This window comes from Nansenia antarctica (genome assembly GCF_963989245.1).
Source record: "Nansenia antarctica genome assembly, chromosome: 4".
NCBI classification, from domain to species: domain Eukaryota; kingdom Metazoa; phylum Chordata; class Actinopteri; order Argentiniformes; family Microstomatidae; genus Nansenia; species Nansenia antarctica.
The window spans coordinates 31,792,926-31,818,736 of record NC_137689.1 but is presented as its reverse complement, the minus strand read 5'-3'; the positions used below and the strand labels follow the sequence as shown (position 1 = coordinate 31,818,736).

General features: G+C 42.7%; 2 protein-coding genes across 2 annotated transcripts in view; one reads left to right on the top strand and one right to left on the bottom strand.

Moving 5' to 3' along the window:
• LOC308155972 (uncharacterized protein) overlaps window positions 1-3,914 on the top strand; it is a gene marked incomplete at its 5' end in the record, with an annotated part of 67,945 nt that extends 64,031 nt beyond the window's left edge. Inside the window, one exon of the mRNA XM_080529336.1 lies at window positions 2,900-3,914. Within this exon, the coding sequence (XP_080385462.1) occupies window positions 2,900-2,988 (89 nt within the window). The 3' untranslated portion in view covers window positions 2,989-3,914. The remainder of the gene's footprint in view (window positions 1-2,899) is intronic.
• A 12,454-nt stretch (window positions 3,915-16,368) lies between these two features.
• The window catches only part of riox2 (ribosomal oxygenase 2), a 31,192-nt gene continuing 21,749 nt past the window's right edge, over window positions 16,369-25,811 (bottom strand). Inside the window, exons 5-10 of the mRNA XM_080528279.1 lie at window positions 23,773-23,876; window positions 20,438-20,540; window positions 17,732-17,900; window positions 17,130-17,218; window positions 16,896-17,036; window positions 16,369-16,560 (exon numbers count right to left, since the gene is read on the bottom strand). Of these exons, the coding sequence (XP_080384405.1) occupies window positions 16,402-16,560; window positions 16,896-17,036; window positions 17,130-17,218; window positions 17,732-17,900; window positions 20,438-20,540; window positions 23,773-23,876 (765 nt within the window). The 3' untranslated portion in view covers window positions 16,369-16,401. The remainder of the gene's footprint in view (window positions 16,561-16,895; window positions 17,037-17,129; window positions 17,219-17,731; window positions 17,901-20,437; window positions 20,541-23,772; window positions 23,877-25,811) is intronic.

Genomic DNA, 25,811 nt, shown 5'->3' with positions numbered 1-25,811 from the left:
CTGGTGTTGCATTTCGCCAAATTGCTGTTTTATGATGCTAATATTTATTCATTTTTGATTGGACTTTGGGGGGGATCGTGTCACAATATGGCGGCAAACGCTAGGGGGCTATTATTTAAATATTTTATTTAGTATTCTATGGTATTATTTTCATAAACTGACCACTTAGTTCGAATTTCTCATATCAAAACATAACAAAGTTCCGAAGTTCAGAGCTGTGCGCTCTGGGAGCGCTCAGAGATGGGTGCTCTGACTGAAAACATGGTTTTGCCCGAGCAAACTGACCGTTCGTGCATTTACGAACGTACCCGTAATAACACTGCTGACAGCTGATCAATCGCAAGCATTGTGTGGTTTCCTATAGCAACAAAAGACGCTGACAGCTGTTCGGAGTGCTTATGTGTTCGTTTCCAGGACATCACAAGAGGAGCAACATATCACAAAAAAGCGATCGTATATTTTAGTTTGTAAACGTTAAGACGAACACATCGCAATGCTAACTTCAGAATGACACTAGGGATAACATCCACAACAACACTTAACAGTAATACATTTATGTAATATACTGTAATGAACCTGCGAGGGGAGGGGACATTCGTAGCTAATTTCTCTAGGTTCGATTATTGGTAAGCGACAGAGAGCTTTCCGGACTGGTTACAATACGATCGCTTTTTTGAGATAGGTTGTTCCTGCTGTGATGTTCTGGTATGGTGGTATGGTATTAGGCATTAGCACTCATTTTAACTAAATTAAATAAGCTGTATTGAAAGGAAGCGAACGCATAAGCGCAGAGGGTAGTGTGTATACGCGGGGAGTGAGTATTTGGCACGTCACTGGCGGGGACATGGACTGAGTATCACAACTAAAATAAGAAATGTTTCGCTTATAGCCAACAATTACAATGAGCCCACAAACTGAAACATGTCACTCAAGCATAGCCTACAAGGAAAACACTCATAGAAGTTGGGCATTGAAAGTTGGCTTGTGCTAGCATTAGCTATGGTGCATCCATAGTCAACATGACGTTACAGATGGGATGAACCGGGGTTCTTTCTATCGTAGCCTAGCATAGTATTGCAATTTCTGCACTGTACATGAACTGTCAAGATTCTTCTACAATGCAGCTTACCCAGACACATTGGAAACTATCAAAAGCTCTGCCTTTGCTAGCTGAGTTTTTAGCTTCTCCATCTTCTTGATGACACTCACTTTTATTTTTTTGGGGCGCTGCGCTACATGTGTCTGCGTCACAGAGCCCGGCCAAGTTCAGAGCGCTCAGAGATGGGTGCTCTGACTGAAAAGACGGTTTGTCCGAGCGAACTGACCGTTCGTGCATTTACGAACGTACCCGTAATAACACTGCTGACAGCTGTTTTTCATGAGAAAAATACTTTATGCGTGAACGCCCCCCAAGAACACCTCAACGCCCCCATTTGTTCCAGCGCCCCCCGATGTTGTCTGAACGCCCCCGTTGAGAAACGATGGTCTAGAACAAACCTGGGGCCTCATTCATAAAGAAGTACTTGAACGTCATCTTTGACTTTCACGTAAGCACAGTTTTCTAAACGGACGTAAGCATTATTTATAAAACGGGCTGAGATGGTTTAAAGTTGCGTACGTGCTTCCTTCTATAAATACCAACGCAGGTAAAAATGAACGCAGGTGAATGAGGTTTGTATTAACACCCTGTGATAGAGGCTGAATTATAGCGGCTGAATTAAGACAAGTGCTATAATATAGGGTAGGCGTTCGTCTGGAAGTGGGAGAGGGCAGAGAAGGGTGGCTTCTCTGTAAGTTGCATTTGTAACGTTTGATCATGACAACTAACCAGGCACACAGGCACATGCTTATACTCTACTCAAGTTGTAAAAGAAAATCAGGGGAGGTGGTGGATTTTATAAGAGGACAATTTTAGCATCCCCTCGCCAGTGACTTCAGTGTCAGTAACTGTCATTGCATGTGTGCGTGCCCCCTCGCACCTTGAAATAGCAGTAATACCACGTTCATTGATAAAATGACATTAAGTATGGAAAGAGGGGGGTGATTTTGACTGTTGAGTGCTGCTTATACTGTAATAATATAATGGTCTTATTCTTATCAGGTGGTCTTATTCTTATATGGCTGCTCACTCCCTGACACCGGAGAAAATCCAGTATAATTTAGAGCTTGGCCGGGCAAGGTCCGTTGTGGAACGCACTAGGCATGTTGAAGGGGAGGTAGACAGCTCCGGAGGGATATAAAGGAAGACTGAAATACAATCAGAAACATCAGTTCCTTTTAAATCTTGAATTAAACTAATTTTCTCGGCTGATAACAACATCGTTAATTTTATTACGAGCCACTTGCATGAATTACACTAGGCAGTGCGGCTCACATGCCTGTAATAACTCCGCATAACCAGTAGGTAATGTGCGTAAGCAAGTTGAATACTCGATGTCGAGCTACGATCGTTTCCACGATCAAATTGACTCACGTTGAAATTGTATAAATCACTACGTTGACGTGGTTTTCTACGTACGACACGGGTAAGATCAACATTTGATCTAAGCACCCGTTATGAATGAGGCCCCAGGAAAATAATAACATAAAAACACTTCATGGCTTTCTCATTTTTTATACCAGTCATGGCTTCTATTAGCAGCATGGGGCAAATACAAACACTGATAGATAGACTAATAAACCTCCACACTTAGGGCAGGCTATTAGTGTGCAACACTTGATGTGTTTTCTTCCTCAACACAGTATATCAATGTGGCTTTGTCACATTAGGATCTTTAATTTCTACTTCTCACATAAATTAGCATTACCACATCAACAGTGTCATGGACTTTTTTATTCTTTTATTTATTTACAGTACATTATTTATTGTTTTCTCACAAGGTGGTGTTATGTGTTTCAGGTGGGACAGGTTTTGACAAGGATCACTTAGTGGTCAATGAATTCTCTGCCGACCAGGCCACACAGCGTTGGGACATGGAGACGGTTTAGGGAGGGACATTTCCACGGACTCCAGAGAGAACCCCCTTCGAAGACCTGGAATATCCCAGTGCAGTATGGGAACTGTAGTATTTCCTCTTGTTTCCAGCAGAGCACTTCTCCCTCCCAATCAGCCTGTGTCCATGACGACAGAGCAAGAGGTGCCAAGTTAATTTCCTTCGTGGCCTGCTTTATCTCAGGTCCCAGAAACCATTGCAGACGTTTGACACTCAGCAGTAGGACAGGAGTCCAGTGTATTGAAAAAAAGCATTCTCTTGCCAATAACTTATCCTAATTCATGAACAGTTGAGAAATGTAAAGCCAAAATGACAGGATCAAGGCTTTTGGCTATTGTGTTTGATTGGAGCTCAGAATCCTCTATGATAACTACACCTTTTATAGTCATTCAGTTACTATACTGTAACCTTCTGCTCTATCCGAGGCAATATGATTTGAAACATCGCTTAAACCCTTGATTTCTGGTGTCTTTTCTCAAGCACATTTGCACTACCAAGAGATCCACTTGAAACGTGGCCTATTGTCATAAGTCTAAAATCTCCCAGTGCACTCCAATGGAGAAGTAAGAGATTAATCATAATTTCTTCTTGATGTCAAGGCGATTCTGCTGCTATAAGCCCGTAACACAACATGGGATCATTTCAACACCTAACTGTCGCTAACCCAAGATCTGTTCACAAATGTGGAAAGCAAGGTGTTTTTGGGAGAACGACAGGTGATTTCACTGGAGTAAAAGCAGAACATTAATATATACTGTATGTAAGATATTCTGAGTAGATGTATTAAAATATTTCAAAAATAATTGATGTCCATTAGAATGATATGATGGCGTGTACAGTTAAAGCAAGCTAATGGCATATTAGGAAGATGTTTATGTTTTTAAACTGTGATTGATATTAAAGGTCAATGTCATATCTGTTCACTGGCTTCTTGTTTTCATTTAGAGGTTATGAGAACTGCAGCTGATAAGAAACTTGTTTTGCAACTTCAGTAAACTTTTTATAAATAATAAATGCCAACTAATGCTAAAGCTATTATCGGTAAATCACGGTTGTATAGAATATCAATCTTTCCTCGCTCCGTTCTGAGGGGTTTCAGCAAAAACGAAATCACTCAAAACCCAATCAAATCTGTCAAAGTTTGCTAGCACGAATCCTGACTCGAGATCTGTGCGAATCGTCATTGACGTCAGAGCGAGATCCACGCAAATGTGGGGAGTTACGTGTGCGGACCTCCAGTTAGGATTCCACCCTATGGCGATGGTGCGAGGTGCTCCTGGCCTGGATGCGTCCTAACGATTCCCACCCGAGTTGGGGTAGACCACGCCAACTTCTGGAATATGTAGGGGTGGGACCCGCATCCCTTGTTCTCTGTAAAGCGCATTGTGTTGCCTCTGGGTATGAAATGTGCTATACAAATAAAGCTTAGATTAAGGTGACCAGATTTCTCAGATGCAATCTGGGGACATTTCCAACTTTTTAGGAAAAATGTATACATTTTATCATGATGAAATACAGAAACGGGGACAATTGCTGTTTCATTTATTTTGACCTTATTTTGACCAATGTATACACATTCAAGCAAGAATACTCAAGTGTAACAACTGGAATGTGCCTCTCAACATTAGTGTCAGTGTACTGTAAGTGGTATTAAATGTAATTCTTAGAACTGTTCAGGTTGACGAGCCAACCATCAACCAAGCGGGGGGTCTGGGGGTCCTCCCCCAGAAAAAAAGAGGATTTAACACTTAATTTCCTGCATTCTGGTGAATTTGTACACACTATTGTGCTTTTTATGCCCATTTTTATCTCCAATACCCTACTCATACTTTAAGCCTAACATAATGTTTAAGCCTAACATAAGACTAATGATGTTGTCAAAATTCTGTATATTGTATTGTATTTTTATTAATAATTTAAAACAACTTTATACACCCACTGCATATATTTCATTGTATTATTATCATTGAGACTGTCTGCGTGCTTTCCCCACGCTTGGATGTAATTCACTGAGTGGTGAAGAATGACCTTGTTATTGCTCCATTCAATCATAATGAGCTCGTTAATGGGGAACAATCGGGGCTGAAATGCTTTCTATTGAATGTAACGATCAGGGGCGGCGCTAGGGGGTGGCTACTGGGGCTCAAGCCCCGGATGTTTTCTGAAAAGCCCCGAATGTTTTACTTAAAAAAAAATAAAAAATACAAACTCTCGTGAGTAACGTGCAGTACCGGAGTCCAACAGAGAGGCAGCAGCTGCGCGACATTAGCCTGCATACTGCGTAGCCTGCCCTGCCCTGAAGAAGAAGTGATCTCAATCAGTGCCTGACTTGCACAATTGTAAGGATGGATATCCCAAAGTTGTTTTCAACAAAACAAGCGCCAAGAACTGTTGCAGCAGCCGTATCAGCAGCTGACAACAATGACTTCACCAGCAGTGATGACATAGATGATGTTTCAGGTTTGTGAATCTTATTAGAAAGGTGACTGACTCACTGACACTACTTTTCCGGTTTGCTAATGCTAGCTGGCTATCATAACATAACGTTATGTTATAATGAAAATGAAACATAGCAAGGTACTGTTACGGTACATGGTAAGAAATCAAACAAAGGATAATACTTATTCAAATAAAGTAATATTATACTTATAATACTTATTCAAATAAAGTGAATAACAGGCTGATAGTCTTTGATATCTGCACTCTGGTTGACTGAGTAACAAGTGAAAAAGAATGATGTAACGTTAATGTTACAGCTAGTAAACATGGAGTAACCACATTAAGTATGCCCTTATGGTAGTATGTATGTATACAGAACATGACTCAAATCTATCCTAAGATGTAACTCTAACTAACTAAGTTTGTTTAATGTCCCAGGGGGGATTTGATTTCACAGTACTATACACAGGCCAACAATACATGTAATATATCGTCATATAACACAGGACAAGACTCTAAATACAATATAAGTGGTGAGCACAGAGTCTGCCCTGATATACATACTGTAACATAACTAGCCTCAGCCCATCAATGATGTAATTCTATACAAATATAAATGATGGTGACTGACAGGGGGAGCTACGTGTGCTGACCTCCCTCTGTGCCCAGAACCACCACAATTAGTTTGCTTCATTAAAGGGTGTGAATGTATATGTGTTCTCCAGTGCCTTTTGTCCGCTTTAAGGTGGTGGTAAGTTGAAGGTTGAAGGCAAAAAAATTCGGCGCGCTCCGCGCGCACATTATATTCTCCCTCTGGGCTAAGCCCCGGATCTCCTACGATCCTAAATCCGCCCCTGGTAACGATCGTCCATTAACGGGTAATATGCATACATTGACGTTATAAAGGGGGTGGAGGACCCCATGGGTAGGACCCTTGGCAGCAGGTTCGGTGACAATACAAGCCAAGATTTAAAAAAATAATAAAATAAAATAAAAATAAAATAAAAAATAATAATAATGAAATGCTTGAAACGGGGACTTTTCCGGGGACAGTTTGTTGTCGGGGACATGTCGTCCAAACCGGGGATTGTCCCCGGAAATCGGGGGCGTCTGGTCACCGTAGCTTAGATTGATTGATTGATCTCTTTTAGTAAAGAAACTGCAGCTTCCTGCCTACAGTCCTTTAGAGATGGCACATGCTTACAATGCTTAAGATAATATTTTGCTTTTGGTATTATTGATAATGTTCATGCAAGGTTAAAAATGTCAGTAGGCCTAGTCTAGTAGCCTGCGTCTTATTCATTGCTGTAGCTTCAAGACTCCCCCCTTAAGTGTTAATCAACCCCAGTCCCCAGACAGAGGAGCCTTGCTGGCGAAACCAACAAAAACGTTGTGTTGTGGATGCTATTATTTTAGCAATGTATTCTAAGTGTTGGTTAGCTAGCTAGCTATGCACTCGTTGGAGGGCTTTGAACGATTTTAGGTTAAAGAAGACGCTTGAACTAACGTTAGCTAGACTAGCTAAGGCTCACGTAGTCAATGGAGTTTAACATGGTCAGTTATGCTTAGCTAGCACGCTAACGCGTTAGCATAGGCTAACGAGAGAATAAATATCTGATTTGTGTTTCAAGTACATGGTGGACATTAGGAGTACGCTACAGTGACATATTACGTGGTTGATTGAAACGGTAATGTTTAAAATAGCCACGCAGTCCGCGAAAATGTATGCCGTTTCCATAGGGATGCAGCCTGCGGGGCGGAAGAACGCGATACAGAGAACAAGGGATGCGGGTCCCACCCCTACATATTCCAGAAGTTGGCGTGGTCTACCCCAACTCGGGTGGGAATCGTTAGGATGCGGCCTGCGTCTACCCCAACTCGGGTGGGAATCGTTAGGACGCGGCCTGCGTGGGTTTGTGACAGAGGAACAGATACGTTGTTCTCAGTGTGAGTCAGCGGTTTTTTTTGATTGATTAAAAACTTTATTAGAAGATTTGCAAGGAGTAGGTACATGAAAGTACATATTACATACAAGGTCAACTAACAGGATAAAAACCCAAGAAAGCCACTGGCTTATTTCAATTGGGGTCCTTGATTCTCAATTCATCGTTACATGTAAGACAGACAAAAAAAACTAGTACTATCTACAAGATAATACAGACAAATAACTAGTACTATCTACAAGATAAACATACATCCATCATGGGAAGAACAATATAACAAAACATTAGGTATGTACAGCGGGTAGGACAGGTGGGGACATACACCACAGGTGGGGGCGGGGGACAAAACACAAAGTATGTACAGTGGGTAGTTCGGGTCTTTTATAGTCCAGTCAATCTAACTCAAAAAAAGGCCCAACCCAGGAGAAATTGCAATAGTAATGTTTCATAGTTTTTATTGTTCCTAATACCCTCCTGCATCATATACTAAAAGTCTTAATTAATTAATTTATTGGATCATACTTTTTTCAAGGTCAAAAGAGGTTAAACAATGTTTTAGAGTGACGCCATCTGGGTAAAATGGTGTTAATATTGGAGGGCCTATGTATACCTATCCAACATATTTGGTGTCTTTTCCTATGTTTTGGGGGTCAATCTTTCCAATAAAACACTTTTTCAGAGGATATTCTTAAGTCTTATACCTGTATTAGGGGTACAACTACCCCAACACCCACTTATTTGCCAAATGTGACGCCAGACAATGTTTTCATCAATCAGTTGCCAACATACACTTTCAGTTTTTTACATATTCTGAAAATACAGATTGTAAGCTTTCAAATGATGTGTCACACATTGAAATCGGACAGAAATTGAAGACGACACGAGTATTTGAATGTTGGTGCACCTCAAACACAGAATGGGAGAAAAGTCACTGATGAAACCACAACAAACGCTGCTAACAGTGTTACATCGCTACGAACGTCTAACTGCATTTTTATAAGATCCCAACATACTGAGAGAACATCAACATGCTAAAAACACATTACTACATATTTATGAAAATACATTTTAAAACTTAAAGTTGCGTGTTATGAGAAAAAAAAACGAAACCAAATATTGTTGACACTATAAGTTTCACTCTCATTTTCTGCGACTGGTTTAGCGCTAGACTGGCTTTCATCACAAATGTTCCTCATCATGTGTCACGCCCCCCCCCCCCCCCCATCCTGTGAATACAATATATAACACACAACTTGATGCATCATTGATTAATGAAGTGAATGACGTAATTTCAATACAATTACACAATGAAAACACCACTCCCAGCCTGTCATTGGTAAGTAGTTCAAACAAAGATGTTAGACATTTCTTTAATTCTACCACTCAATACAATAAAACACATTTATAATTGTCATCAATCGTCATTTTTGCTGCATTGAATTACAGGTTACTCTTCGCTAGCGGTTAGCTGACGTTTGCTAGCTAGCCACAGTGTGTGTACAGCTGTCACTGGTAAGTAGCCTAGTTCAAACAAAGGATTAGACATTTCTTTAATTCTACCACTCAATACAATAAAACACATTAGTAGTAGCTGAGAAACTTGAGGTACGTGGACTCACACCTGGGCACTTCATACAATATGTTGCTGATAATGCTGACCATAATATCCGAACAATTGATGGCCATGGAATGTTCCATGGCATGGGAATTATTGCATGCATCACCCCCAAAATTGAACAAGCTTCCATCATTCCACGTATCAAGGTGACAGCAAAGGACCTAACAGATGTCGGACGCATTAACATTGTTCCATATGTACAGAAGTCTGGGGGCCTCAAGAATCTTACCTACAGGGAATGTGAAGAGCACTCTGAAGACGATAGAGAGACGCCTGCTGATAGACTCTGGAAGCTGTCCTTGCTGCTCGGCAAATGCTCAAGGCCTGGATGGTCCGGGATGATGAAAATGCTCAACACTGGAGATCAGCCTGGTCAGTCGTCAGTCATCTTCCTACCCATGATTGACATGGATCCAGGAGATCTGACTTGCATTCATTCCACTCTGCAGTTCGTTCATGATCACGCAGCTCGCTACCAGGTCACTCCAATTCTAACCTTTGATCAACCACTATGGTGGAAAGCGATGACAATTATTGAAAGTGAAGCACCTGGCAGTCCATTGAAATCTATCGTTCTCCGACTTGGTGGGTTCCATGTGCTCATGAGTTTCCTTGGCGCAGTTGGCCATTTGATGTCAGGCTCTGGCTTGGAAGAAATCCTTGAATTAGTGTACACACCAAATACGGTGCCCAAAATGCTCGAAGGAAAAGCAGTTGCCAGGGCCATACGAGGTCATTTCCTGGTTGATGGAGCACTGAACACCCTACTGGAAGCGAAAACTTTTCATGTCAAACTGCCTGTCCCAATCAAAGCAAACTATGCTGTGGACTCAGAGGATGTGTCAGAGTTGACTCAAGATGGTACTGTTGGTGATGACAGTGAGGAAACAGTTTCTGATCAGCCAGATGGAGAATCCACAGACCATGCCAAAGTACCAGAAGAACTAGCAGAAGCCTCAGATCTGTATGACAGTGTTATGGCTGCCACTGCAACCAGGACAAATGCAAGTGCACTACTCCAGATCATAGCTCAGCGTTTGGAGGCAGAGAAGAGAACCATGGTAGATGACCGGACAGCAGCACTCTGGCTACAGTACATGGAGATGATCGACCTAGTCCGTGCATTCATTGGATCGGAGAGAACTGGAAATTGGGATCAGCACCTTGATACCCTGACAGACATGATGCCATTCATGGCTGCCTCCGGACATAACTTGTATGTAAAATCATTGACCATATACCTCCAGAAAATGCGCCAACTAGAAGACACACATCCCCAAGTTTACAAACGATTTCAGGAAGATGGTCTGCAAGTTGTTCGTAGATCAAATGAATACTGGGCCGGACTATCCCCCGACCTTGTAATAGAACAAGCCCTCATGCGAAGTATGAAATCAACCGGAGGACTGACACGGGGAAGGGGTGTGTCTGAAACACAACGTTTGGTGTGGGTTCTTTCCAACCCTGCAACATCTGAAATCAACAATGCCATGAAAGAAGTGACAGGGGTAAACTATGAAACTAGTGAACAGCACAAGGACCTTTCTGCATCAAGACAGGCACGAGACAACGCTGACACTATCAAAATACTTCAATTGTTGGAGTCACAAAATCCGTTTGCCGGGTATGAACACCTTCAGCACCTAATCACTGGTGTGACAGCCCATAATGCGGTGAATGTGGACCATTCAAAAGAAGTTGGTAGAAGGGTCTTAAAGGACATGGTAGGGAAAAAGGTGACAGAATATACCTTCAAGAGGAAAGCACATGCAGTCACCATGGATTCCAAATCCACAGTCAAACTGAACAAAGAAGAAGTTGTCCATATTGATTCGCAGCTCTTGTTTCAGAGACTAGTGATTGCTGGGACACAGGCAGACAAGTTAGCTGAAGCCTTCAAGTATGAACTCTGCGGGTATCCACCTGCGCTCTTCGAAACGAAAACAGTGTTTCTCCCAGCGAACAAACCCCAAATTGCAAAAGCAATATGGAACGCAGTCCCTCATGATGATGTGCCAGAAAGAGACATTCTGTACGTTTTAGATGGAGGGGCCCTTCTCCACCGACTACCCTGGGAGATAGGAAAAACATATGGAGCAATAGTGGAAACGTACATAGGTTATGTTCGAAAACATTATGGGCAATCAGTGGTGATTGTGTTTGATGGGTACAGCAACCAGCCATCTACAAAGGATGGTGCCCATAAAAGGAGGAACACAAACACTGGCCGGAAGGTTTAATTCCCGTCAACCATGTCACTGAGGTTGAAAAAACAGGAATTTCTGTCAAACAAGGAGAACAAACAACGTTTCATAAACCTGTTGGGGGAGGGACTAACACTTGCAGGGTTTGACATTCACAATGCTCAGGGAGACGCCGATGTGCTCATAGTTCAAACTGCAGTGACAGCAGCATTGAAACATCGAACTGTCCTTGTTGGAGACAACACCGACCTCCTCATTCTTCTGTTACACCATTATCAGCAAGGAGAACTGTACTTCATGTCTGAGCCCAAGAAGTCGTCTTCATCAAGTTACAGGTTTTTGAACATTGGGCAAGCAAGAGATGTGTTGGGTGAAGATGTTAGCAACAACATCTTATTCGCGCATGCCATGCTTGGCTGTGATACAACATCCAGACTCTTTGGGGTTGGGAAAGGGGTATCTCTGGGTCTGGTTAGAGAAAGCGACTCATTCAGAGTACAGGCCAGCATTTTTCAGAAACAATCTGCTACCAAGGATGACATTGCTGCTGCAGGGGAAAGGGCAATGATACTAATCTACAAAGGAGCAGAAATGGATTCTCTCAATGACCTCAGGCTGAAAAGTTTTTATACTAAAGTGACTGACAGCAAAACGGCTATCCACCCTCGCAACTTGCCGCCAACATCGTCGTCTGCCATGCTTCACAGCTTCAGAGTGTACCATCAGGTTCAGGAATGGATGGGAAACTCGCTACCACCAGAGGAATGGGGCTGGAGGATCCAAGACTCATGCCTCATTCCCATCCATTCTGACCAGGACCCTGCTCCTCAATACTTGTTGGAGCTTGTGCGCTGTAATTGCAAGTCAGGTTGTGGCACTATGCGCTGCAAATGCCGTCGTCAAGGACTTGATTGCTCTGTAGCCTGTTCAGAATGCAGAGGTGTGTGCGCGAATATGTCGGCACAACATTGGGATGAGGACATGGAGTGAAGGTTACATGTAGGCCTACAGTAAAGGCATATTTCAAGCTTGGTCTAATTTTTTAAATATTGTATTTATAAAGTTTTAATAGGTTTATAGGTTTATGTGGTTTATTTCTCATTGAAGTGTTTAATCTGTATATGATATGCAACATGGTTTTCATAGAAAAACATTAACATTTCCGAAATGTCAATGATAATAAATGTGTTATAAACTAATTTGATTGACTTTGTTTGAATACAATAAAATAAAAATATAATTGTGGGTAATGGCCGTTTTCTCAAAAATTGTTTTTTCTCATACTCTGAGCCAGAAATCTCCACTTCAGTAGCACTTACATACACCAAACTTTCCAGTTGTATTCCTATCTACATTCCGAGTTCTGCTATAGAGGGGTTTGTTAATATATCATTCATAGCCTGATTTATGTAACATTTACTCCTAAAAACATGGCAAAGCTTACTTTTTATGGCTGTTGACAGCATTTTCAGATTTATGGAGTGATAAAAAGAGTTATCCAAATTCCCTGTTATAGAGGACCTTGACTCTAATATGACAACAAGATGAAACAAGAATTTTTTACCTGGCTTTATCCAATGTTCAGATTTCTGATTTTGAATGTTATGCAAATTAGCACATATTTCATTAGATAATGCCTAATTTGCATATTTAAACATAATATTTCAGAAAACTTGTAATACAAAAAATAGTAGTCTTAATGTAAGTGATTAACTGGGGAAGTTTCATGGTGATATCTATTAGTTAAAATTTTTATCCTATTAACTGGCTGTGTTGCGCCTGGCACAAAAACCCACATTTTCGACCCCTGAATTTACCTTGATCCAATAAATATTAAGACTAAGACTTTTAATATGTTATTTGGTTGTCCCTAGGGATCACAAAAAAACTTGAATGATTACTATTGCAATTTCCCCTGGGTTAAACCACAGATTGACTGGACTATTAATCTGATTTTTGATTTAGAGGGTCCAGTTACGGATTGCAGCCTCCTGTAAATGTTTTTTGAGAGTGGTTTTGAAGGTGGGCAGTGTTTTGCACTCCTTTAAGATTATAGGAAGGGCGTTCCACATTTTTACTGCATAGTTTGCAAACGAGTTTAACCCCTTGTTTGTGGTGCAACGCGGTTGAACATGGTTCGTGGAGCTTCCTCTGGTGTTGTATGTGTGGACGTTGTTCACTTTTTGGAAGTATGTTGACAGGTACTTGGGTGTCTTTGTGGTGTAGCGTATCTTGAAGACCAGGCCCAGTGCAAGCTGCTGCACTCTGTCAACTACTCGTAGCCAATCAAGGCTCAAAAAATGAGCAGCGGTTAGATGTGTCCTAGGGTTGAGGCCTAGCAGAAGCCTAACCAGTTTATTTTGGGCTGTCTGGAGTCTTGTTTTATGGGCCTTTGTGGTTCTATAGTACCATGATGTTACGGCATAGTCGAAGTGACATTGAATGAGAGCTCCTGATAGGGTCCTCAGTGTGTTTTTACTGACAAGTGAGGATATCCTGTACAAGAATCTAGTTCTATGGTTCACTTTTTTGATTACTTTTGCTGCCATTTTATCTCCGGAAAGATTTGCCTCTAAGATGGAGCCCAGGTATGTAATATCCTCTTTTCTTGTGATATTAATGTTACCCACTTTTATTTTAAAATGTTCAGCCTTTCTGAGTTTAGATGGGGATCCGTATAGGATGGTTTCAGTTTTACCTAGGTGTATTGATAGTTTATTGTCAGCTAGCCAGATGCAGATTCTACTCAGTTCAGTGCTTAGCGCTTTTTCCACCTGCAATATGTCCCTGTCAGAGACCAGCAGAGCCGAGTCATCCGCGAACAGGAACAAATTGCAATCACATGCTGATGACATGTCATTCACATATATTAGGAACAGTAAAGGTCCCAATATGCTTCCTTGTGGAACGCCGCAGGTCACTGGGAGGGGGGGGGACAGTGTTCCGTTCACACTAACCACCTGTTCCCTCCCCTCTAAGTAGGATTGCATCCAGCTCACCGATGTTCTATCGAACCCAATTGCTTTCAGTTTATCTAACAATATGGTCAGTAGGGCTGCCTGCAGGCCTGGCTGACTAACAGCTCACACACTGGCTGACACACACTAGTCACAGCAGAGAGGTTTACTAGTCACAGCAGAGAGGTTTACTAGTCACAGCAGAGAGGTCTACTAGTCACACACTAGTCACAGCAGAGAGGTTTACTAGTCACACACTAGTCACTAGAGATGCTCCAATCTGATCGGCCGATATGCCCTTGATCGGTTTTGATCGGAGTTCTCAAAACGGCCGATCAAACACGGCCGATCAGTTTACATAGAGAAATGGCGTCGCCAGTCTGGCAATATTACACAGTGTCGGAAAGAGACAACAAATATGCAGTTTGTAATGTCTGCTCAAAAGAAATACCTCGCGGAGGAACGCACGCAAGGTCTTTCAATACCACGAATATCATACGGCATTTGAAGGCTTGTCACACCAAGGAATTTAAGGAGTTTGATAAATTGGCGAGCGCTAAGGCCAGAGAGAAAGAGTCGTCGAAAGAACGTTCGACGCCACTCACTCAGCTAACTGTTACAGAGACATTGAAACGACAGCAACCATACGGCAACGACAACAAGAAACTAAAGGAAATAAATGCTAAAGTAATGGAATTCATATGCCTTGATCAGCAGCCCCTGTCTGTTGTGGAAGACGCCGGGTTCAAACGCCTTGTTTCCTGCCTGGATCCACGCTATACGCTGAGTGCCAAAAACGCTGAGATGCTTGTATTTCTCAAGGCTAATCTGCCAGTGATGCTGCTTAATCAGAAGTAAGGTTTGAGTCTGAAATCTCCTTAGGTGCAATGTTTTGTTTTTTTGTTTTATTGATTATTGCTGACTTGCTGTCTTATCTCCTCCTAAATATGACTTGAAACGGACTGACTTGAAACAGTATTTTATATTTGGCTATAGCCTGTTTATGTTGCAGTTTAGTTTGGGTATGTTTATTGTTCCTCAGGAAAGCTACAGTATAAGCTCCAAGTTCTCTAAGAGCCCCTAGTTCCTCTCATTCGAGTGGAATGTTGCACATTTGATGTGACAGTGTACATTTTATTTATTATGATTTTTATTTTCACATTTTATTTGTTTTTCCTGAAGTAAGCTACTGGTGGTTGTGAATTCAATAAAACAGATGGTTGTCAATTCATGATACTTTCTCATCTCCTAATTTCATTTGAATACTTAATATACAATGTCAATGGTGTTAAGAATAATTAAAAACATAAATAATGCTACACAATAAATAGAATGCTTCAATTGCCATTTTCGACGCTGTGATCGGTGATCGGTGATATCGGATCGGCAGATCACTGATTCCAGTGATCGGTGATCAGTGATCGGCACCAAAAACCCTGATCGGAGCATCTCTACTAGTCACAGCAGAGAGGTTTACTAGTCACAGCAGAGAGGTTTACTAGTAGTCACAGCAGAGAGGTTTACTAGTCACAGCAGAGAGGTTTACTAGTCACACACTAGTCACAGCAGAGAGGTCTACTAGTCACAGCAGAGAGGTCTACTAGTCACTCACTAGTCACAGCAGAGAGGTTTACTAGTCACAGCAGAGAGGTTTACTAGTCACAGCAGAGAGGTTTACTAGTCACAGCAGAGAGGTTCACTAGTCACAGCAGAGAGGTTTACTAGTCACAGCAGGGAGGTTTACTAGTCACAGCAGAGAGGTTTACTAGTCACAGCAGAGAGGTTTACTAGTCACAGCAGAGAGGTTTACTAGTCACACACTAGTCACAGCAGAGAGGTCTACTAGTCACAGTAGAGAGGTTTACTAGTCATCACTTACACTGTACCTCATTGTCCTCTCTGGGACACGGCTGAAACAACAGCAGACCCTGTGTTGGAAGAATACTCACAGTACACAGTAGTGACCCATCTATGGAAATGCTCTGAAATGGTCATTTATCTAAAACATCTGTGCTTACATGAGGTTCTCTCCGGCACGGATTGATGGTTCTAAACATCCATGAGATATAATATACATTCATCTTCTCAGTGGTTGAAATAGAAGTTCATATCAAATATGAAACACACGTAATCATGTCTTACAGAGAGAACGCAGTAGAATAATTGATTGGTAATTGATGGATTTTATTTCATCAACTTTCTCGAGGACGGTACATGCAACAGGTGTGCTGTTAGCCAGTTAGCCTGTTAGCAGACCTCCAGCAGGCTCTCGGTCCAGAGGGCCACGGCCAGGTTGAGTCTGTCCCCGTCCGAGGGCAGCTCTAGCTGGGCCAGGGGGAGACGCTCTGTCCCCTGCAGCTGTCTGAGGGCCTGGAGGTGGGAGAGAGGGAAGCGCAGGCCCTGGGGCTGAGAGAGGGAGGGAGGAGAGACATGAGGCTCACACAGGGATATATCTACTGATGCAGAACAACGGTCAGGGGGTCATGTGAGATATGAAAAATAAAGTAACCTCGTTAACCACCAACACCTCTGACTCTAGACGTTGTTCCTTCTGTCCGTCACACAGAGTTCATCTGTGATGAAGAGGAGGAGCAGCAATGACACATCCCTGCCTCTTCATCATACATGTGTGTAACTGACCACAGGAACAACGTCTAGACTCAGAGAGGAAGCCCTGGTCAAGGCCAAGGCTGTCCGTTATGGAAAGGCCAGTCAGATGACGTGGCAGGGGTGTGTCCTACCTGAGAAGATTCCTGCTCCTCCTCTTCATCACTATCATCATCATCTTCGCCACCATCACCCTCTCCCTCTCCCATCATGTGTTTCACCCTCGTGTTCCTCAGAGTGTGAAACACAAAGACCACCAACTCTGGGTCCTCGTCCTAGACAGACAGACAGACAGACAGACAGACAGACAGGGTCAGTACTGTAGCAGTCACAGAACAACCAGGTGAACCTTCATGTCAGTAACTCACGGTTCTCTCCGGGCAGGGCTCCACTGTGACTAGGACGTGACCTTTGAACCTCATACACACTGTATCCTCCAACGCAGGCATCTTACCAGCTGTGAAACACACACACACACACACAGATTATAGGTTTGATTTTCATCTATACATATAGAGGGGGAAATAAGTATTCAACACATCACACCATTTTGTAATGGATGGACTTATGTGTCTTATGAATGTTACTATTTATTTAGCTGTGTAGTTTTATTGAGTTAATACCAATGTCTGATCTACATTTCATGTGAATAGCTGCATTGGAAATAGAATTTGAATAGAATTAGACTTAAAACATTGTTGATGTGTTGAATACTTGTCCATGCATTCCATGGAAGAAATTAAAAAAGCAGTACCGAAAGCAATTCCCGCCAATTCAGCCATTCGGTTACACAACGAATTAATGAACTTGAACTTGACAACATCACGAGTAAATCACGGTGGCCAGTCTAATACAAGCCTAGACATAGAGATAAACTTGACAAAACATAAAAGAAAAATCTGAATCTACCTCACCCTCACTCATACACACACACACACACACACACACACACACACACACACACACACACCTGGCGTGAGGTAGTCCTGGTCCTGCGTGTAGGGGGGCAGCCTGCTGGTGATGAAGTCTCTCCTCATGTCTGAGGAGCGGAGCTCCCGCCCGCCCTGCTCCATCTGGTCTGCCAGGCCCCTCAGGCAGCTGGCCAGACGCCTCCTAGTGTCTGGGGCTCCACTAGCACCCTGGAGCAAACACACACACACCATCAGTAAATTATAGCACATTCACTGATGGTGGACCGTTCCAATTAATTTAATTGATCCAACGTTTCCGATGTAGCCTCTTGTCTGCCTGTTACAGTTCTACTGGTCCTCTTGTCTGCCTGTTACAGTTCTACTGGTCCTCTTGTCTGCCTGTTACAGTTCTACTGGTCCCCTTGTCTGCCTGTTACAGTTCTACTGGTCCTCTTGTCTGTCTGTTACAGTGTTGTACTGGTCCTCTTGTCTGTCTGTTACAGTTCTACTGGTCCTCTTGTCTGCCTGTTACAGTTCTACTGGTCCTCTTGTCTGCCTGTTACAGTTCTACTGGTCCTCTTGTCTGTCTGTTACAGTGTTGTACTGGTCCTCTTGTCTGTCTATTACAGTTCTACTGGTCCTCTTGTCTGTCTGTTACAGTGTTGTACTGGTCCTCTTGTCTGTCTGTTAGTGTCCTACTGGTCCTCTTGTCTGCCTGTTACAGTTCTACTGGTCCTCTTGTGTGCCTGTTAGTGTTCTACTGGTCCTCTTGTCTGTCTGTTACAGTGTCCTACTGGTCCTCTTGTCTGCCTGTTACAGTGTTCTACTGGTCCTCTTGTCTGCCTGTTACAGTGTTCTACTGGTCCTCTTGTCTGCCTGTTACAGTGTTCTACTGGTCCTCTTGTCTGTCTTGTTACAGTGTTCTACTGTTCCTCTTGTCTGCCTGTTACAGTGCTCTACTGGTCCTCTTGTCTGCCTGTTACAGTGTTCTACTGGTCCTCTTGTCTGCCTGTTACAGTGTTCTACTGGTCCTCTTGTCTGCCTGTTACAGTGTTCTACTGGTCCTCTTGTCTGCCTGTTACAGTGTTCTACTGGTCCTCTTGTCTGCCTGTTACAGTTCTACTGGTCCTCTTGTCTGCCTGTTACAGTGTTCTACTGGTCCTCTTGTCTGCCTGTTACAGTGTTCTACTGGTCCTCTTGTCTGCCTGTTACAGTGTTCTACTGGTCCTCTTGTCTGCCTGTTACAGTGTTCTACTCTGTAGCTCTGCGGCCCTCTGGGGGTCCCCAGGAGGGAGTCTGGAGAACGCTAGCGCCATCACATGGTTATGACATCACATGGTTAGTAAACAGCTGCCGTTCCCCTACTGGATGTACTGGAGCAGTGGGGTGCAAACCTCTGGTTTAAATGTCTGTTACAACTCATCTCCAAGTGATAGAAAGCAAACATGAACACTAAATGCTACAAGGTTAAACATGACACCTTTCTGCACATTTTAAAGCAAAACGTTTCTTTTTCTTTTCATTTTTAGAGAGTTTTCAGTTCAGTTTTCATAGTTTTTAAATGATAAAAATAAAAAAAGGAAAAGGGCCCTGTGCAAAGGTTTGGGAACCCTTTTGGATTATTCTTTATTACCTTTTGAGAAGGTGATTACCAGGGCCCAGACCAAGGTGATTTACTCATTAGGCCTTCAATGAGTCAGGTGAATATAATTCCAGGGTTGAACTATATATATTCTGAAGTAACTCCATGCCTTCTAAAGTATCCGACTGCGGTGGCTGTTGGGTCTGGTGTTAAACACCATGGGTTCCTCCTAGCTGGTAGGGTTCCCAAACTTTTGCACAAGGCCTTTTTCCTTGATGAAATGTGTCATGTTTAACTTTGTACCATTTAGAGGTTAGGTTTCTTGCTTTTCACTTAGATATTCATTGTAAAAGGCATTTTGACTAGGGGTGCCCAAGGTTTTTGCACCCCACTGTAGTTTGGGAACAAGTCCAGACTCACCCCCGCCCTCCACCCCACTGATGAGGTCACATGACATGTTCATCACTGCTTGACAGTGTCTATCCTGGACTCCTCCAATCTTCTGGTGCAGATAAGCATGTTTGTAAGACTGACCTTGTCTATTACAGTGCTCCCTCTCTCTCTCTGCACTAACATGATATGCATGACAGAGAATAATCTGTGTCACTCTAACGGAGAACAACAACAACAAAAAACAGTCAAGAGGTTTATGGGATTGGATTTGAAACAGAACGCAGATGGATATTTCAGCATATTTAGAAAATACTTCTAGAAAACTGTCTACAGCACTATCAACATATATAGGATATAATGTATCTATTATAACAATAATAATTACATACCATCTGTTTGTTATGTGTAAGTTACAATTATGGAAGTGGCAAGCACACAGCTCAGAGAAGAGGGCGGGCCCTTCCCACAGACCTAGGATGACCTTCCCTTAACCCTAACTTCTCCTTCTAGCTGTCCAGTCTTGCTGCTCACTAGAATAGAAATAAGTCTAGATGCTTTAGTGTGTTTTTAATCCTCGATCATTATCTATGTGTGTACCGTTGGCTCTGTATGGCTGAGGCGACTCTGCTGTGTGTGTGTGTGTGTGTTTTAACTGCCTCAGCCCTAACCCACACTAAAGATGAGACACATCTGACCCTGGATCAGGTGCTGAGTGGGCACCTTCCACAGACTCCGACCGCACAGCACGGAGCCTGGGCGTTACCGTGACAACACGGTGGCGGGGCGTTACCATGAGCAGCCCCCGGGGGAGGCCCGCACGCATGGTGACGTCACTGTTCATGGAGTCAAACAGGAAGCCGGGGAACACGTCCAGCAGGAAGTCTCCCCACGACCTAAGCAGGACAATGGGAGAGGAGGAGGACCATACAGAGAGAGAGAGAGAAAGGGGGGGAGGACCATACAGAAAGAGAGGGGGAGGGGGGAGGAAAAGAAAAACAAGCACAACATGACCTCCTAAAGGCTGAACATGAAGAGAATGACTTCCTATGGTTTATGAGTGAATAGGGGATGTTGATATAATATAATAATCATGTATGCCAGGTAGCTGACGCTGTCCTCCAGAGCAGCATTATTCACTATACAGTGGGGATGTAAATGGTAAAATGGTAAATGGACTGCACTTACAGTTAGGTCCATATATATTTGGACACAGACAGAATTTGTGTTATTTTAACTGTTTACAAAAACATCTTCAAGTTACAGTTATATAATGAATATGGGCTTAAAGTGCAGACTCTCAGCTTTAGGGTAAGGGTATTCACATCCAAATTGAAGGAAGGGTTTTGGAATTACAGCTCATTAGCTCCCTCTTTTTCAAGGGACCAAAAGTAATTGGACAATTGACTCAAAAGCTGTTTCATGGGCCAGTGTGGGCTATTCCTTCATTATTTCTTTATCAATTAAGCAGGTAAAAGATCTGAGTTGATTCTAAGTGTGGCATTTGCATTTGGAAGCTGTTGCTGTATACGCACAACATGCAGTGAACGGAGCTCTCAATGCAAGTGAAACAGGCCATCCTTAGGCTTCAAAAACAAAACAAAAATCCATCAGAGAGATAGCGGGAACATTAATAGTGGCCAAATTAACTGTTTGGTACATTCTGAGAAAAAAAGAACGCACTGGTGAGCTCAGCACAACAAAAAGGTCTGGACGTCCATGGAAGATAAGAGTGGTGGATGATCACAGGATCCTTTACATGGTAAAGAAAAACCCCTTCACAACATCCAGCCAAGTAAAGAACAGTCTCCAGGAGGCATACCATTATCCAATTGTACCATAAAGGGAAGACTTCACACAAGCAAATACAGAGGGTTCACCACAAGGTGCAAGCCATTCATAAGCCTCAAGAATAGAAAGGCCAGCCCTGTTCTGGAACAGCATTCTTTGGACAGATGAAACTAAGATCAACCTGTACCAGAATGATGGGAAGAAAAAAGTATGGAGAAGGCTTGGAACGGCTCATGATCCGACGCATACCACATCATCTGTAAAAAAACGTGGAGGCAGTGTGATGACATGCATGGCTTTCAATGGCACTGGGTCACTAGTGTTTATTGATGATTTATACAACAGTTAGTTCCGACCAAGTAATTTGATTGGACAAGAGGCATTCCATGAGTGCTGATATACAGTATAACAGCACAGGGACTTTTACCTATATGTATCACTCCGCCGCACAGATGTTCTACTAAATGACTGTTAATTAGACTACATGTGTGTGTTGACGTTACTAGGCAACAGTCCATTTGAAGTTCAGTTGCAGAACCATTTTTTGTTTATTTTTAGGATTAAATAAACAAACAAATCATAATCTGTTGTCGCTTATTACTGTTAACTAATAAATCGCGCTGTAGAACTGTTGTATAAAAGCAATATCACACTCGAGGCCATGCTGTTATAATGAATATCAGCACGGCTGTGATTCGGTCGTAACTATGGAAGCATATAGTAGACTTAATTCAAATGCTAATGCAATATGAGATTGCAATTGCATGTTCCACTTTTGAATGCATTCTTTCGGACAATATTCAAATTCAAATGCAATTCTAATGATTTGCATTTTCATTTTCATGTACCTGATGTGCACATTCGCTGTCAATATTAAAATTATAATGCAAAGCCATTTGACATTTAATTTTCAAAGTCATGCGCTGCTTTGTAGCTGACAAAATTCAAAAGTTCATTCTAATGTGAAAATGACTATGCAATCCCAAAATAGCATATTCATTTGCCACTTTTGCCTGCGTTATTTGAGTCAATATTCAAATTGTAATGCAATAATGTGATACACAATTGCATTTACATGTTCTAGGAAACACATCCGACTCACTATCCACGTCCAACTCACTATCCACTAGACCACCACTAACCCCCCCCCACTGGTACCTGTACTATAGCAATGACAATAAAGACCATTCATTCATTCAAAATTCAAACTCTCTATGCAAATCAAACGCATCCGGGTACTTTGCTCTCCCGTCATGTCCACGCCCCTTTTTGGGTGATAGAAGTGGAGAAGTTTGACTGGGGGTCAATGGACATTTCTGGTCTTTGCTACTTTAATCCGATAAAATAAGAAAACCGTAGTGCTTTTTAGATATTAGGAGCCCAAATCCGATGGCCGGTTAGGCAAACTATTATATAGTGTCGTTGCCGATCAATGATCGACATCGTTATATAGTGAAAAATTTATGAAATAGGGGTTGATTCATCAGAGCAGTCATACGTCATCTCCCTGTCATCAGGGATTTGTAGTTCTTCATTTGATTTGCCGTGTAAATCCCCAGATGAGAGTGTTACATTCATTTTCTTAAGATAGGATAATGAATAAATCTGTTCAAGCCGCCCCAATTGTATTCGACACATCAAAAAATTATAATAATTCAACATGTTTCCATTGCAGCTATTCACATGAAATGTAGACCGTTGATTCACTCAATAAAACTACACACAGCTAAAGACATTGTAACATTCCAATCCATGATGGGTGTAACTGGGTGTAGCTGGGTGTAGCTGGGTGTAGCTGGGTGTAGCTGGGTGTAGCTGGGTGTAGCAGAGTGTAGCAGAGTGTAGCTGGGTGTAGCTGGGTGTAACTGGGTGTAGCTGGGTGTAGCTGGGTGTAACTGGGTGTAACTGGGTGTAGCTGGGTGTAGCTAGGTGTAGCTGGGTGTAGCTGGGTGTAGCTGAGTGTAGCTAGGTGTAGCTGGGTGTAGCTGGGTGTAGCTAGGTGATGTTCATGGTCATGTTTATGTTTATGTTTTTTTCTTTCCACGTCTCCATTTTTTCTTTTTCCTTCCCCGCACGGCTGATGTTTACCCATACCAAACTATACACAAATGCATGTCAACACCCCCCCCCCCCCGCATTTTGAAACTGTAGAGAGAGGTGGTGGGTGGATACATAGGGAACAAGAACAAATAGAAGGACCTTCATTCCATATTTGTGTACCCAGAAGTGTTGTACTGTGCTCTACTTCCTTCTAATAAAATATTGTAAAAAAAAAAACACGTTTTAAATAAAGAAACTGTAGAGAGGAAGGGGCCAGAGGAGGTGGTGGTCACGTACGTGTGCTGGTAGGTGCTGAGGGTGAGGTGGGTGGAGTGGTCCACTCCCACGGGGGTGTCCGCCTGGTGGACGGTTCCTCTGGGGAAGTACAGCAGGTCACCTGGCTGGACGGAGAGACACACACAGGGGTGCAAACTGGTGATGGCCCAAAAAGATGAAAACAAAAAAAAAGATCAATGCGCGGCTAACCTTAGAGGAGATTTTTTTGGGGATGGGGATAGCGCTAGCACTAATGGTGCTAAATAGATATCGCTAACACTAGGGGTGTAACAGATCACGGCTGATCCGTGATCCATACGGATTGCCCCCCACGGTTTGGCACGCATGTGTACCGCGGATCAATTGCAACATTTAAATAAGTAATAATATTACTTAATATTAGTTAATATCTCTTGTAAATCACAATGTAGAGTTGCCATGAAAAGATAGACGCGACAGTTGCGTGCTTTGTTTTACTCTAAAGCGCAATGAGAGGTTGATAATTAAAAAAAAATCTGATCAGCATTCAAGGAACGCCTCTTGTCCAATCAAATTACTTGGTCCCTTTATGACTCGGACCCAGTGTGCGCTCTGGCGCTCTCAAAGCGAATTTACGAACGCGGCCCAAGTGTATCATGGCGAGTAGAGTAGAGTGCTAGTAAAGCCTGATTTATACTCCTGTGTCGAATTTACGCACGGCTACGCCGTAGCCTACACGAGGGCTCTCCAAGTTTATAGTTCTACGTTGGTCCGCGGACCGCGGACCGCGTCACGTTGGTCGGTGTACTCATAGCGGCATAATAGCGATCAAAAAACTTTTTTTGTTATGCTTGTTGTAAAGAAAATGTCTATAATGCATTGAAATGACAGTAAACTAAGATAATAAGGTGGTTATCATACATTTTCAAATCTTTATTACGGTAATAAGTAATTACAGAAAAAGTAAATGACATTTCTGTCATGACTTCCGCATTTACGAGAGAGTCGGAATGTGACGCTACCAAGCGGACCAATCACAGTTCTTATAGATAACTTAACATTAAATATGTCTATCATAAATATAATTTAAACCCAACGAACAGCCATGGGGCTCCCTGTAACTAATCATTTATTTCTAAATAAACAGGATTGTACATCTCGTAAATGTGAATCGCGCTCCTTATAGGAAGGCTGTGCCTGACGCTTCCATAAGGCGATCTACTCAAAGTGGCATAATAGTGTTGTTTTTTTTTATGCTCGTTGTAAATAAAAGTTCTATGATGCATTGAAATGACATTAAACTAAGATAATACGATGGTTATCATAATTTTTCAAATCTTTATTAATAAGTAATTACAGAAAAAGTAAATGACGAACTACCAGACCCAATATTAACTAGACCTATAAGCAAAATGCCAAACACACGCAAGACTCAACAACAATCTAAGGCTGATGCTAACATGCGGACCTTACAGTCCTCTCCAACCACTACGGACCCCACAGCAACAGAGCTTATATCTAATACTACGATTTTCGAGCTCATCCAAAAACTATCTGAGGACCAAACAAAACATTTCACGGATATTCGAAAAGAGCTGTCAAAAACACGAAGTGCTGTGGCTGCAGTTGAGGAGAAGCTAGCCAACATACTTACCCGGATGACCAGTGCTGAGGCTCGGCTGAATGTGCTGGAGGATGCAGAGACAGAGCGCCGTAGCTGCCCGCTGGCTCCGGCATCGGACGTTGAGAGGCTGCACGCAAAGTTGGTGGAGTTCGAGGACAGGGACAGACGGGTGAACCTACGCATCTATGGCTTTCCTGAGGGTTCCGAGGAGAATGACGCCATATCTTTCCTGAGGGCTACACTGCCGGAGATCCTCCATGCTGACTTTGCGGGAGGCCTGGATTTGGAGCGAGCCCATAGGTCGCTAGCCCCACTAAAACCCGGGGCTCCGCCGAGACCTCTGGTGGTCCGCTTCCTGAGGTTCCAACAGAAAGAGCGCGTGAGACACCTCGCCAGGGGAATCGGAGATGTCCGCTGGCAGGACCACAAGATAACCCTAACCCTAGATTTTCTCTTC